At 35.1% G+C, this 15,852-nt stretch overlaps 2 protein-coding genes across 17 annotated transcripts; one reads left to right on the top strand and one right to left on the bottom strand.

Moving 5' to 3' along the window:
* The first annotated feature begins 297 nt into the window (after positions 1–297).
* LOC133693134 (serine/arginine-rich splicing factor SC35-like) lies at positions 298–4,179 on the top strand. Of its 16 annotated transcripts, none has more exons than XR_009842081.1 (12): positions 298–519; positions 617–695; positions 768–847; positions 971–1,037; positions 2,143–2,214; positions 2,397–2,600; positions 2,709–2,804; positions 2,911–3,006; positions 3,115–3,276; positions 3,358–3,401; positions 3,484–3,584; positions 3,835–4,179. XR_009842081.1 is itself a non-coding variant. In XM_062114272.1 (10 exons), the coding sequence occupies exons 1-9, from the start codon at positions 444–446 to the stop codon at positions 3,245–3,247; spliced, it is 903 nt and encodes a 300-aa protein (XP_061970256.1). In that variant the 5' UTR covers positions 298–443; the 3' UTR covers positions 3,248–3,263; positions 3,835–4,179. The 16 variants fall into 16 exon arrangements, 6 of the variants coding, with proteins under 6 accessions (XP_061970256.1, XP_061970253.1, XP_061970255.1 ...); XR_009842079.1 differs by having other exon boundaries at positions 3,825–4,179; XR_009842080.1 differs by having other exon boundaries at positions 3,115–3,263; positions 3,484–4,179.
* A 7,169-nt stretch (positions 4,180–11,348) lies between these two features.
* LOC133695189 (uncharacterized) lies at positions 11,349–14,403 on the bottom strand. The gene is made up of 6 exons (XM_062117054.1): positions 14,281–14,403; positions 13,698–14,146; positions 13,549–13,622; positions 12,652–12,787; positions 12,240–12,524; positions 11,349–11,902 (listed from the first exon to the last, which is right to left on the bottom strand). The coding sequence occupies exons 2-6, from the start codon at positions 13,821–13,823 to the stop codon at positions 11,639–11,641; spliced, it is 885 nt and encodes a 294-aa protein (XP_061973038.1). The 5' UTR covers positions 13,824–14,146; positions 14,281–14,403; the 3' UTR covers positions 11,349–11,638.
* Between the last annotated feature and the right edge of the window lie 1,449 nt (positions 14,404–15,852).

The following is a 15,852-nucleotide window of genomic DNA, read 5'->3' as shown; positions in this document are numbered from 1 at the left end:
TATTGGATCGGGTTTTAAAACAATGTCCACGAAACAAGTGGAGGAAGCTTCTTGTAACTCTAAAAACAAAATAGGGGCATATACGTAAAGATATAGGTGGTATTTAGTATTGTAGTCTAATTATATTTTTTAAAAAAATTAATTTTAAATTAATTTTTAAATTGTTTTGATATATTAATATTAAAAATATTTTTAAAAAAAATTAAAAAAATTATAATATATTTTCAAATAAAATAAAATATTTTAGAGACCACCCTAGACAGCTACGTAAACTCTTCTACTGCTACTATATTTGCCAAAAAAAAAAAAATTCAGTCGCATTTTTCCCACTCCTCAAAATTCAAAACCCTAGCCCCCAATCCGCCACGCACAGAACACACACACTCTCACTCCCTCACTCCGTCACCCCGTCACCCGCTAGCTCATCAAAGCCGCACAGCGATATGTCACATTTCGGCCGATCTGGTCCTCCAGATATCAGAGACACCTTTTCTCTCCTCGTTCTCAACATCACTTTCCGTATTTATCCTTCCCTTCTCTCCAGTTTTACTCTTCCCTTTAATTTGGGTACCATAATGTTAATAATTCATAACTCTCTGTTCTTACTCTCTCGCAGGAACCACTGCCGACGATCTTTTCCCTCTCTTTGACAAGTACGGCAAGGTAGTCGATGTATTCATACCCCGCGATCGGAGGTATATAAATAAACCTATGCATACACTTTTTTGTATATAAATGTGTGTGTAGTAATGATTGTTTTTCGAAAGGACTGGAGAATCGAGAGGCTTTGCGTTTGTGAGGTATAAATACGCTGAAGAGGCGCGGAAGGCAGTTGATAGGCTTGATGGTTAGTGTTTATACTTTTTTATACACTCGAATTGTTGTATTCTGTTGTTGTTGTTTTATTATTATTATTATTATTATTTTGGAAATTTAAGGTTATTAATTTGTATTTTGGATTTTTTTTTAGGGAGAGTTGTGGATGGGAGAGAGATTATGGTGCAATTCGCCAAGTATGGGCCCAACGCTGAGCGAATGTGAGTAGTTAAAACTCTCTTAACTTGTTTTGAGTTTATTTAATGGGGAAGAAAAAATGTTAATTTGGATGCTTGTTTTGTTAATAATGAACAAATTATGAGACTTCTAGCGCCTGCAGCTGTGCAAATAATCTACAATTTGGATTAGGTAATACATTACTATTGATCCAAATGAGAGCTATTTTGCCTGTAACTAGCAAACAACCGTATGTGTTACTCTATTAAAATTTTTGTTCTCGGGTCTATGTTAGTGATGTAGATGGAAGCTAAAGACGACAACAAACAAACAAAGAAAGAACACATGAATTTTAATGATTGAAAGGGGCTGCAGATATGAACCTCAAGTTTGCAGGTTTTATTCTCTAAAATAACAATCCTCAAGTGCCCCTTTTTAGGAGGTATACAAAGCCTTAAATAAACCAAAAACCCTATCTCAATCAGAAAACAAAATAAAAATCTGAAATTACAAAGGAAAGAAGCATGAAATCTGAAAATAACAAGGAAAATCACAAAAACTGCCAAAACCGGGGCCTTATGGCATTTTCAGAATCTAAAGATCCGATGGTTGGAGTAGCGATTCCATGCTACACTAAGGAAAACAGCCTCCAGAAACTTCTATAAAATTTGAGTGTGATCCAATGGTTAGATCAAAAGTTATGGTCCTTTTGAGTTGTTATTCTGGTCTGGCGCAACCAAACTTTTTCTTAGACCTAGATTTGTCTCACTGGTCCATAAATGTATCTGTCCGGCTATCCATGTAATCTGTCTAGGGCAGGTTCTCATATAATTGTGATAAACCCACACCTGACTGTTTATAATCATTTGTTATCGCAAACCCAACTATATCAATTAGATGGAAGCTTTCTACTTGTTCTTTTTCCCCTTCTGTGGAGTATGTTATCTTTCTTTACCTTGGTGAAATCTTTTTTTTCCCTTTGTGTTCTCTTGTTTTCAAATTAAGTTTTCTACTTTTGTTTGCTATATGATTATCTTACACCAGGATATTTTTTATTAAAACTGATTGAGAAGTTGCATTTTCTTCTTCAAGTAATTGTTGCTTCAGGTTTTTTCCATTTTAATTCAGTTGTTTTGTTTATATTTTCAGTCGGAGTGGGAGGATAGTGGAATCATCTTCAAAGATTAAAGGTAGGTCCAGAAGCCGCAGCCCTCGTCCAAGGTGAGGATCTTCTCCAGACTTTGGCTTGCATTTTGTTTGTATTGTGGAGGATTTAGGTTTTAAATGAACATTTACAAGGAGATGCCATCATCTTGCAAATTGATTCCACCTTAAAGCTTGTAAATGTGACATAGTGTTATTGTAGTTTCACTGCTTGTGGTGTCTCACCAAATATTTTTCAGGTATCGAGATGGCTACAAGGACAAGGACAGGGATTACAGAAGGAGAAGTCGCAGTATAAGCAGGGATCGTTATGACCGTGATGGGTATCGAGGTAGGGATAGAGATTATCATCCCCGAAGCGTGAGCCACAGCCCAGATCATCGCAAAGAATCTGGTAGAGGACATGATGAGAAACGACACCGTCGGAGCCAGTCTTATGGAAGGTATTATTAGATCATTCTTATGCTTTTCTCATCATCAAAATTGCTTGTAATTTGTTTATCTAATTGGAAACTTGATCCATGTTTACATGCCTTACTTGCTTGGCTCAGCCCTAATTCTCCAAGCAGCCCTTCTCCACACAGGGCACATCCTAGGGATGGAAGTCCTAATGGACGTAATGATAACAAACGATCACCTAATGGAAGGTTATTAGATCATTCTTATGCTTTTCTCATCGTCAAAATTGCTTGTAATTTGTTTATCTGATTGGAAACTTGATCCATGTTTACCTGCCTTCCTTGCTTGGCTCAGCCCTATTTCTCCAAGGAGCCCTTCTCCATACAGGGCACATCCTAGGGATGGAAGTCCTAATGGATTTAATGATAACAAACGCTCACCTAATGGAAGGTATTATTAGATCATTCTTATGCTTTTCTCATCGTCAAAATTGCTTGTAATTTGTTTATCTGATTGGAAACTTGATCCATCTTTACCTGCCTTCCTTGCTTGGCTCAGCCCTAATTCTCCAAGGAGCCCTTCTCCACACAGGGCACATCCTAGGGATGGAAGTCCTAATGGACGCAATGATAACAAACGCTCACCTACTTCAAAGAGTGTCTCACCTTGCAATGAATCAGTTGATTCTTGAGCCCATTAACATGAAGGTTTGATACCGATGTGAGTCCCGTGCAATTTGATTATTGATTATATTCTTCATTAGTGGCTGGACCCTTAGTATTATGACTTCTTGCCTTGCAGGAATGTTGGGAATTTTGTTCGTGGAGTAGTGTGTTCCTACTTTTGTAAGACTAATGACATGCTAGAATTATCTTTTTGATGGATGAAACATTGTATGTTGGATTTAACCAACTTATGCTTTTGAAGGTTGCATATATCTACGTTCTTGGTGCATTGCTCACCAAATTTAGGCTTGATCGAAGTTTTTGTACCTGCTCTCATTGCCTGATGCTGTATGAGTCTCTCAGGTGTTTCTTGCTCATTCACATGCTATTGCTTTCACATTCCAGCTTTGTTGCTTGCCATTGTTGAGACTTTACTAACTCCGGGTGGATTCCTTTTCCTTTGTTCCTTCCCACTGTGATTCCTTGGTTCATTACTTCCCTTAAATGATCTCTCTTTCCGTTATGATTGTCGTGTCCAATTCTATTACTAAATGTTCTAATCAATATGATTTCTCATGGTTCATTTATATTGGCCTTATATAGTGTTTTTTAGGAAGTGTGAATGATGCTGACTGGAAGAGGATGCACCAGCTATCGCTGCTACTCTGCCATCAACGATTTCATATTAATGCTGGCCAATCTGGTGTTTTAACAACTTTACTGTGACATTGTCTTGATTTGGCCCGGTGATGCTGTGCTTTTTATCAAGTACTTCTAGCACTCCACCAACCAATAGTAATGCATGAGCAAGCTGATAAAGAGCTGTCTTTAAGTTCTAGATTCCCTCTTTTCTACCGATGCAGCAGAAAGATTGTCAATTCTGTGCAAATTATTGAACTAAGTATTTGAATATTTTGATTCTCATGAAGTTATTCTGGATGAGGCTTTGGTCCTGGAATCTACTTCTGCAGGTTTTAGTTTCCATGGAAGTGGCTGCATTGACAGATTGACTACCAATCCTGCCAGCCCTTTCCATTCTTTGACACGTTTGAACTGAAGGGAAGATTCAGGGCGAAAAGGATCAATCCAGATCCAAATGAATATGAAAACTGGCGCCATTAGGTATGTTTGTGTCGTACGTGTGTTGAGTACAGATATAACAGCAAACAAGGTGCTTTATCTTTGCAACTCCCGGATGTTAAGTACGAATATATGGTATCAGTTTGCATTCATGGTACCCGTTTTTAGGTTATGACAAGCCTTCAAAGAGGGTAAATATTGTCCACTAAGACGAACTGAGGGTAAATATTTTTGGCAACAATCTCGAGAAACGATGAAGAAGCTAAAGAATTGGATTGGTACAAGAAGCTAAATATTGTCTGCCAAGGCGTTGCTCATGCGGTGGCTTGCATGCACCACGATATTTCACCCCAACTTGTTCATCTAGACATAAAAACCTATTGCTCGATTTCGAATACGGAAGCTCGCATATCAAACTTTGGCACTGGCAGGCTTTCAAAATCTCAATTCATCTAATCACTTCTTGCATATGAAAGCCAAGAAAAAGAAAGAAAGAAAGAAAGAAAACCCCACGGTAAGACTTGACTTGTTCACTCAATTGTGTGGCAGAGCTTCTTTGTGCACCGAAGTAACCGAAAAATGTGATGTGTATAGAGGTGTTTAGTAGTGGAAGTGATAGAAGGAAAGCATCCAGGTGATCTCATCCTTTCTCTGTCTTCTTCAGCTAAAAAAGAAGCTTTTCAGTTAGAGATTGGACGTCTAACATTTAAAACAAGGAAGGAATAATAAAAATAAGTGCAAGTCTGCTAAACCATTTTAGCATAGGCTGACTCAACGCACAAGAGGAGAGAATAACAAGCACTCTCAATAAAAAGGCCTAGCAAGAGTTAAAAAACCATGATCACCACCAATCTAAACCTCGAAAGTGAGCCTGAACCCAAGCTATAGAAATTCAGAACCAGTTTTAGTGGTGGTGATGTAGTTGGGTCGGTTTGTATTTATAATTATATCTAATTTAAATTTTAATATTTAATAAATTATAAACTTGGTATATTTATTTTTATTAGATATAAGCGGGTTGGATTTATTAAGTTGGGCTAAATTTTTATAAATATTACATGTTTACATGTATCTAATCTTATATTACTAATTTTCGTAAATTCACTTTTGGAATAGAATTTACAGCATTGACTCTAAGTGATATGATACTCTCAACATTAGGTCTAGTTTTCATACATTGTAACACCATTAAATTATAATCACTTCTCTTTTTCTTTATAGTAAAAAAGACAAGCTTTTTTTTGTTATGTTAAATAAATTTAATAGAAAAATCACTAATAAGAATTTTGAAGTCAAAACATTTTTAAATAAAAATAAGTGTTCGGTTCGCAAATTATCAACTCTGACTATAAGATATTTTGATTGACATTTTTTAAAATTATATTCTGTCCAATTTAACTATTAAATATGACATACAAATCATTTTCTTTTTTAAAAAAAAATATAGTAAAAAGTCATCAAAACGGCCTATAGTGCAGGATGTTTACTTTAAATGGATTAATAGAGTTTTCCAAGTATATGTGTACAAACTGTAGCTGTTTAATAAATTCTTTTTCTCGTTCTTGCAGAAAAAAAAAATTCCAGTTATTCTTGATCTTTCCTTTTGATTTCATAATCTTTCTCACAAGTAAATTTAAGCATGTGAGATTTCAAAATTTAATCTGCAATTCTTGTCCATGCTTTTTCTCGATCGTGGATTACTCATTACAGTCCTGCAGTTAAATTCGATCTGAAGATCCACTCGCTAGCTAGATACAACACCAGTATGTAAAACCACCAATGGAATGGTGAATTTGTAATTAAACAACCGATAGATCTTCCGTGGAGTGATAAAATTTATAAAACTACAAATTTTTTAGTCGATGCTACACTGTAGGTTGATAAAAAAATTAATGTAAAAAAAAAGTGTAGGACATTACTAACATCTTCCTATGAAAAAAAAAAAAGGTATAGGACATTGCTAACATCTTCTTAATAATTGTTTTTTAATTATATAGGAGTTTATGAGATCAAATCGATTAGATGAATTTAAAGATAATCTAAATGATTGGTAAAAATATAGTTTAACTAAAAAAATCAAGATGATATTTTTTTTTTAATATTGAAACAATAATATATTAAATCGACCTGAGTTAACTGCTAAACCCACGATCCGGGTCATGAGACCATGATAATACAATAGAAAACAAATTGAAACAAATTTGAAACTCAATTCACAATCAATCCAATGTTGAAAGATGAAATAAAAAAAAAGACAAAAAAATATCTTAGCCAACCCATGTTAACCTACAAAATCCACAATTCAAGTTATGAGACCGGGATAACCTAATAAAAAGCAAATCAAAAGAAATTATGAAGCTCAATTTCTAATAAACCCAATGTTGAAAGATGAAATTGAAGAAAAAAAATCAATGAAAAAAAAGGACATAAAAAAACAATTTGAGTCAACCCGAGTTAACCTGCTAAACTCATAATTTAAGTCATGAGACCAAGATGACCTCATATAAAGCAAACTAAAAAATAACTTGAATCAAGCCAAGCTAACCTCTTAAACTCATGATCCAAGTCATGAGACTGAAATAACCTTATATAAAGTAAATCAAAACAAATTATAAAGTTTAATTCTTAATCAATTTATTGTTAAATGATAAGAATGAAAAAAAATCAATTTAAAAAAAGAATACAATAAAAAAAAGACTTGGATTATAAGATCAATATAATCTCATAAAAAACAAACTAAAATAAATCATGAAACATAATTCTCAATTAACCCTATAGGAATGGTGAAATTACTAATTAAAAGGAAAAAAAACCAATTAAAAAAAAAAAAAACACTCAAGTCAACTAAGTTAACCAGTCAAGTCTCTAACTCAGGTCATAAGACATTAATAATTATATAAATAGTAAATTAAATCAAATTATGAAGTTTAATTTCTAATAAATAAAATGTTGAAGAATTAAATAAGAAAACATAAATTAAAAAAAAACTAAAAAGAAAAAAGAAAAACAAAACACTAATTGTGAGGTTCACCATTTTTAGTTTCTGTTAATTGATGCATGTGCAATTTTTCAGTACATGAAATGTCCCTAAATGCCGCATTAGATGCAATATTTAGTTTCATTTAAGGGTTCTATTTCTAATTGAAAATTTGGATATCAAGATCTCCCACTGACCATTGTTTTTTCACAGACCATGCTAGTGCTTCGAAAAGCCGTGAAAATGGTATGGATCCTTCCTGAAGTAACGAGAGTTTCGTATGCATTCATGCTAGTCATGCTTTTATGGATGGGATTGTGATCCTTTGGAGCAGCTGATGTTGTGGCTTCAAACATTAATCACAGTGGACATTGGTGGGCAAGCTTTGCTCTTGATTCCATCTTCTGTTTCTGGAAATTGTTTTGTATTCTGACTCTTATGGACCCTTGGATATACTAACTTGGCAAAGCGAGCAATGCGAATGAAAATATTTTTAGATAGGTATATACTAACTTGGCTTCTCTGCCACTTAATGGCTTTGTATTTCGGTATGTTGGGATGAAAGCTCATGCTACAATGCACCATAGTATCATTCAATCACAAGCACGTCCTTTTACAAGAGGTGGAGCTATGTTTGAGCAAGGCTATATGGAATGCCAAAACGTTCATGGAAGATGATGATAAGGGTTCGTATTGGCCTGTGAATTCTAGGCAGGTTGGTGAGGTAGTTAGGGGTAAATCAGGTTTAGAGTTGGCGCAAAGTCCGATTATGAATTTGAAGCAAGGGCACTGCTACCAAGAACATATTCATCAGCACCTGATCTTACTTTGAAGCTCTGAATTCCATTTACCTTTTTGAGTATTGTTTTTCTCTTGGACATGCTACTCATAACAGTCTTTACTTTGTACAGTGAGATATGCATCGCCAATAGCTTTGAGCTTTCTGATTTTCACTAGAGCTTCGCTCTCTGTCTATTTTTCTTGTCAATTTCTTCTTGTTGTATTTTTATAGGACTAACTATGTTGTTGAGCTGCTTATCTTGACACAGAACCATAAGGTAACTTCTACATGTTTCAATTAAGGAAATCCTTAGATGTTAACATATGTGTTTTTTCCATGAATGCTCAACAACATAGTACAATTTTTCCATTTCAGTGAACCATGAGGTCAACTTAAGTTATGAATGAGTTCCTCCGTCCTTAATTTGAAGATGTTTTTTAATGAATCATGACTTAACCGATCAGATTTTAGATTTGTTTATCAAAAATTACTAGTTTGAGTCTTACAAACATCAGAATCACTGGACATTTACATAGTTATTAGATTCAAGACCCGTAGAATTAGTCGAGGTACGTGCAAATTGATCCAGACACTCACGTTAATAAAAAAAAATATTTTTTGAATGGATTTAAACCATTTAGATGTACTCTCATAATAAAGGTGATATAATTAGAATTTGATCATTTAATTAATAGTTAAAGTCAGTCTATCAACATATCGCTCATCTTCGATGACCATATTACGCTTTATAATACACACTTTTATAGTAATTGTTGGTTCCAAAAACATTCGGTTCACGAGAATTATGGTAAACAAACCGTGCCTATAGCACCCCCAAAGCTTGCTCTTCATCTTTGCAGACTCTTAAACTGCAAGAAAGAACTTTTGTTTTTTTCCTTGTGGAGATGGAATTGTATTTACCAAAGTCGACCATGTTGGATATATACCATCAATAAGATAATATCATATTGTATAGTTATAACCATTTAATGAACAATTAACACATGGACCATGCCTTTTTGCTAGTTCAGAAAAGATATAAGAGCATTCTAGAACATTGATGACACTGTGAGGTCTGGTAATTAATTCAAAGAAAGCATGCTATATCCAAGTATCATATAAAGCCACGGCTTCTAAAATAATTGTTGGTTCGTGAACATTAACTGGAAGAAATGTGGAGGATATAAAGGGGTTTCAGCAAAACAGTTATGCTCAAGCATTTCATGACCTTCAGGTCTCTCACGATAAATGGAAGAACCACATATAGCTTGTTGCTCTCTCTTCTTCTTTAGTTGTAGCTGCTGCAAATAGTTTAAAATTATCATCAAAATTACTATCGTGAAAAGGCATTTTAAGTAAGAAACTGTTAGAAGCCATAAACAGAGATTGAACTAAAATGGCTTTTTATCTGTTTTAGCTAAAATGCAGAGAGCATGGATGTGGATGTTGTATGAAGTTAGAGGGAAGAGAGAATTGGAGCTACTGACCGATTTTGGCTGCAAGGAGCAAAGCATAGATCAATGCTACTCTGAACCGGTAAAAAAATGAATTTGGTAATGATATCAACAAGGAGTAAGCCTCATTGTATGGTAACTTTTCTATACAGGATATAGCTGTAATTGTGGGATTTTTTGACATCTTGATTATTTTTAATATTAGTGCATTAAAATTATTTAAAAATATTTTAAAAAATCAAAATTTCATGGAACGCGGTGCAAACGGTTATAATCCAAGTCGAACCTCAAATCCACACTTCATCCCTGGTTAGCTATTACAAATTTCATGGAAGTGGGAAGTCACATCTTGCTAGGAAGCCTAGTTTTATATTTAGGCTTTCTGTTAGTTGATCATCAATTGCTAATTCTTTAACGGGCACTTCTATGCGAAGGGCTTGAAAGCCGGTCCCAAGGATGAGTTCTTCGCATGGCTGAGTGCCACTGTTGAGTGCTTGACTCGCCCTGAGAAGTGCTCTGTAAAGGTTCTCCGTCGAGCGATAAACAGGAGAGGAACAGGTGAAGGTGCTTTGAGTACTAGAGTTGTCGCAACAAGGGCGGAGGTTGACATGAAGGTCATAAAAGATGAGTGAATACCAGCGAAGGAACGGTACTAAACCTCTGGGTCGTGCCATTGTCAAGGACATCCATGGTGACTATGAAAAACTACTTCTAGAATTAGTGGGGCATGAATATGCCTAAGCTGCAATATATTTCAGTACATGATTCTGCTACAAGGCAATTAGTCTATCAGCGTGTCTTTCCTGCTTTGCCTTGCTACTTCTGGTTGTCTTGGTTGCGTGATGTGGTTACCAAGAGCTCCCTTTCGAATAGGGCGGTCTCCGCCATGGCAGCGGTGGAATGTGTCCCAGTCTTGAAGAAACTATTTCAGAGACCTCTTGTCATTTACACTCAACGTTGAGATTCATCAGCAATCTGATTACTAGCTCATTTATGATCATACTTGTAAATTGTAATATTTATTTGATGAACGAAGACTGCAATAGATGGACGCAGATTTGGATTAACAATAAAAATGCCTTGAATGAATAAACCATCAGATAGAAGCACTGGACTGAAGCATAGTTTTTAAACGGGTCACCCCAGAGCGAGCCCAAGTCATTGTTTTTAACCAACGTCAACTCAATTTTTTTATTTTATAAAAAATTTAAAATGACATCATTTTTTTATAGAAAAACAATCAACAGGTTTTAACTATTTTTTTCCTAGACCAAACAAGTCACCCAGATAAACCCAGGTTTTTTACTAGATTATAAAGTAAATTCTCCTTACTAGATTATAAAGTAAATTCTCCTTTTATTTGTATTTAAATTTGGAGTCACAAGTCAACTACTTAGATCACAGCTGTGGCTGCGTTCTCAAAAAATTTAAATTTTTTTTTTGTTAAAATTTAATATGGTTTATACATTTTAGATCGTTTTGATATGCTGATATCAAAAATAATTTTTAAAAAATAAAAAAATATCATTGACATGTATTTTAACATGAAAAATTATTTAAAAATCACCCGCAACCACACTGTGAATGTATTGTTTAGCTTCAAAACAGTGGACTGAAGTGCAGACCGCAAACACTACAATCTGAGCACTACAGAACTACGATTACAGATATTGGAGACAATCCCTTCATGGATTTCTTGTCCTCTGGACTACTCTTAAAGGTCGGGAAAATGATAAAAAAGGACAAACACCAACTGCTACAACTTTTAAGGTTCAACAAACACCGAACAATCTTCTGCTGAGCTATAAAGGCGCTCAGTGGGGACAAGAAAATAGTTCATCAGAATGAATCACAAACAATTAACAATGGCAAATTTAATCCTAAGTACAAAATGAAATCTGGTCAACAGCCCAAGTACTTCACTAAAACAAGCACTGAAAAAACACGAGTATGGACACACAAACCAATTAGCAGACAGTCCACAACACTGTTTGGCGTGTTAAGACCTAAAATATAATTCCCAAAACCCACAATGCAAGGTCAAAATAATATTGGAACACATTCCCACTAGCAATAAACACAACCAGACACTGCGTGATAAAATAACGGGGTTAGACCTAATAAATTAAACCAGGGCAATGCTGCTCTCGCCGCCAGGGGGCTTCCGTACGCCACCTAGGAAGTCTCGAGACTCTACCTTCCCATCAGCAAATATATCATTGCCGCTCATCTCTCGCAATTTTGCCACGCTCAGAGGTTTCTCTGCAGATGATGGAGGAGCATCACCTTTGAATATGTCATTTCCAGAAAGTTCATTGAATTTCTGATTATTAATTTTCTTTGCTGTCTTCACTACTGATTCCTCGCTAGGCTGCTGACCTCCAACAGGCTAAAAAATTCCAGCAAAACACATAACCAGTTAGGCTTTAATTCAAACCTACAGAGCAGGTCAGTCCTGCTGCAAGGAAATTATATACTTCCTCTAGTAAACAAAGTCCATTTATTTAAGCAGTCATCCTAAGCTTAGGCGAATATAACCTAAAAATTTTGAACAATAAATCTTTGGCCTGCATGTATGACAACCATTACCATGTCCCCCAACCAATTCATTTGGTCGATTAAATTCCCTTGCAAAGCAAGAGAGGAAAAGGGATTGGGAGAAACCAGAACACTTTGCTTATGCATCCACACGAACTCAAATTATAAAGATTGATAGAAGCACTTACATCATGCGGAGACGGTTCACCCAATTGGATGCTTTCTTGCAAAGCCAAAGCACGCACAGTTGTCGGCCGTGGTAAAATTTCAGGAGGGGGTGCAAAGATGTCATGTCCACTGAGCTCTTTGGACTTGGCATCGGAGATCTGCTTCTTCAACTTGGCATCGGATTCACTTTCTAAGGTTCCACTTAACTCCCGTTGTTTTGCTACCTCGGGCAGAGTAGTAGGCTTTTTGGGAGAAACACTATCATCCTCTGCAAATGAAATGTGACTGATTCCAGCAATTGCTTGCTGGCAGTTCCCGAAATCAAAATACAGAAACACAAGTCATCATATCATTTAGCGAAATTACTTTAATGTGGGCAAAGAGTGGTGCGTAAACTAGAAGAAAATTAACCAAGAACAATGTAATAGGTACCTGGTACATTCGCAATCCTGTTTTGCTGTTAGGAATAGGGTTGGCACTGCCAGATTCGGCAGTATCATCTTCTCCATTGGCTGCAAAAATGCCACTGCCAGTCATCTCCTTCATTTTATACCCAGAACAAGGTTTCCTGAAAATTTCAAAGCCAACCAATTCAAAGACCTCACATGGAAACCTCAAAACAACGAACAACAACAAGGTGCAGAATGACTGTACATCATTGCAGTTTTTTTAGTATCAGAAAACAGAGATTTTGACAACCCCACGGCCATCAAAGACTCCATCACTCTACGGAGAAAACAATATTGATAATGGTTGTTTCAATATTTTGAAATAAACCTAAAAAACTAGAATTGTTAAAAGCAATATCAATGACTTTAAAAAAACTCGGTAGAGATTATTATACTACTTCAATGAGAATATTGGCAAAGAGTAACATAAAATTAGAGAGGATTATAAGTCAAAAGGAACAAATATTAGAAGTAAGATGTGTAAAACAAATTTTTTGACACAAACCTTATGAGTAAACATATTTTTTAAGCTCTGTGAAATCTGATGGAAATGCATGTTTCAACAGATCTAAGGACAACAAGATGGATTAATCACGCACAAAATGATTCAAATTCGACAGACAGTAACTAGAATTATATATATCGCACAAAATGGTTCAAATTCAACAGAAAGTAACTAGAATTATATATAAGACCCCCATTGTGCGAAAAAATAATAATAATGACAACTCTTCCAATTTTAGACAAAAAAAAATCTCTTCTTTCTCAGTTTCTTATCAAAGCCAAATTTAGAAAGTTTATAGTGGAAATAAAGATGAATTATTAAGATCCTTGAAAAGTAACGGGACAGAAAAAACAAAAGAAGGCAGGCAGATCTCACCGTTTATTTAAGCTCTCGAACTCCTCCTCGGTAACTTGGCCTCCAAACACCACCTTACTGATCCCATCTGAAGGCTATAAATCAATCACCAAAAAAATTAATCAACTAACAAGTTAAGAATTTAAAAAAGAAAGAAAAAAGGGAGCGACCTGGTGGGACCGAGTAGGGCGAGGAGCGGAGCCAACGGAGGGAGAATCAGGTGGCGGAGTCTCGGACCACGTGAGCAGATCTGCAGTGGAAGTGTGTGGTTTCCTAACCGGAGTGCTCCTCTCCATTATTTAAAAAAAAAAAAAAACAAGAAGGTATATAAGAATGGTTGAGCTAGAAAGAACAGCTGTTCGCTTGCCTTTTCAGACAGTATGAAAGTGTATAAGAGGAGAGTGTCTCCCCCTGGTTTTCCTGTGTGTCTTTCAGGGAGAGAAAATGGATAGATCTGAGGGAAATGACTACGATGTCCTTGATGCTGGTGACCTGATCTCTACTCTAGAATTTTCTGTTTTTATGGTTGGCTGAGCTTTCTGAGAGAAGGGGATTTTAAGAGAGAGAGAGAGAGCGAGCGGGCAGAGGGTAGTGTAGTAGCTACTCTTTCTTTCTTCCTCTGTTTTAAAAGCAAATAGAAAGAAAAAATATAGAGTTAAAAATGAGACTTGGATGCACAGCTGTTGTTGGTTTTTTTTTATTATTATTATTACTATTTAATTCTTTCTCCAGTGCTAAATTTGAATTTCGTACCGCCCTGGGATTTTTCTTTCCTCTGCTTAGCATAAGCGTTTTCCGTTACGGCCAGATGACGGTTTTGAGCCGGCGACTGAGATTATTCTCCATTTTCCAAACTGCGTTCGCATGCCATTAGAACTGTTAATTGATTTTTTTATATTTTTTTTTTGTAGAATAATATTGCTTCCTCTTTCTATTCAAGAAATGAAGCGTTTCCGCTACTCCACCACCCATGTGAGCGAGCAACCAAAATGGGTGACCTAGAGATGCCCATTCAACACTTGACACCACATCATTTCGAGGGTCGTGTGCCAAAGCATCAGCTGTCACGTGAGGTTGAAAAGGCGGCCCGCCAATTGCCTGCTTAAATCACATTACATTACATTTACTATCACTAATCACCGTTACCAATACAGCTACAAATTTTGGAAAATGAACTCCGTTTAAGGCGTTAATTGTTGAAAAGGAAATTAAATAAAAAAGCTAAAATATGTAGTAAAAACCATTTTATATATATTTGTTTATTATGAATTGTAACGTTGAAATGATAATTTTATCATTGAAAAAACTTTTAGATTACAACTGTTTTTTTAAGGGTAAAATGATTTTTTTTTTGTTCATTTATCATTTGAGATTTATTCAGGGTGTCTTTGTCTTTTTATTATTATGTTTTTTTACAATAAAATTATTTTTCTACTCTTAAAAGAAAAAAAATCATTTAACTCTAGTCCAGGTCTTTTCTGTCATTTGTTTTTTGTTGTAGTATAATTACTCTATTACTTTTGAATTCAAATTTTCAAAAGCTTTGATTGAGGGGTTAATTTGTAATTGTATGATGTTTTTTTTATAATAATATTTAGGCCATGAGGATAGAGTTGTATTTTAAAAAAAAACACAAAAAGCTACTGATGCGTGCATTGAACGCGTCAGCGCGTCATTCACATTAGACGGCGCGTGCAACTGAATTCCAGTGGAAGAAAATTGATTGTGCCGCGTCATTTGATTGGTCTCGACCTCCTCTTCCACCTTGTATAGCGCGTGTAGTCGTTGGACCTCCGATGCATCGCCAACATCTTTTTTCTATTCTTTTCTTTTCTTTTCTCTTTTCACTTAGAAAGATGTGCCTTGCCCTCCACAATTTTCAAATCAACTTTTCAAGATATTTTTCCTTTTGATTTTGTCCCTCATTTTGATTTTTATTTGTTTTATTTTTATTTATTTTTTCTTTTTTTTAATTGGATCTTCCTTTAATTTTTTTGTCTATCAAATTTGATCCCTTTTTTTAATTTTTTTTTCTATTTAAGATAGTTTTTGAATTTTTCTCTTTTTCAATTTCACACCTTCATTTTTTTCCTCCTTCCATATTTGATACTCTTTTTTTTTTTTGCTTTGGTTATTTTTTTATTTAAGATTTTATTTTTAATTTTATCATTTAGCATTAAATTAATTGACAATTAAAATTCTTAATTGAACTTAAATTTTTAATTTCACAGGTTACGAATTTGAATATTAACTAAGGTTTAAAAGATTCATTCAGCTTAATTAGTATGGGTTGAAATAGTCAATTTAACAGTTTTTCCTACAATG

This window comes from Populus nigra, chromosome 5, assembly GCF_951802175.1.
Source record: "Populus nigra chromosome 5, ddPopNigr1.1, whole genome shotgun sequence".
In the NCBI taxonomy this organism is placed as follows: Eukaryota; Viridiplantae; Streptophyta; class Magnoliopsida; order Malpighiales; family Salicaceae; genus Populus; species Populus nigra.
Note: the sequence above shows the minus strand (reverse complement) of the source record. Positions and strands in the feature narration are given on the sequence as shown.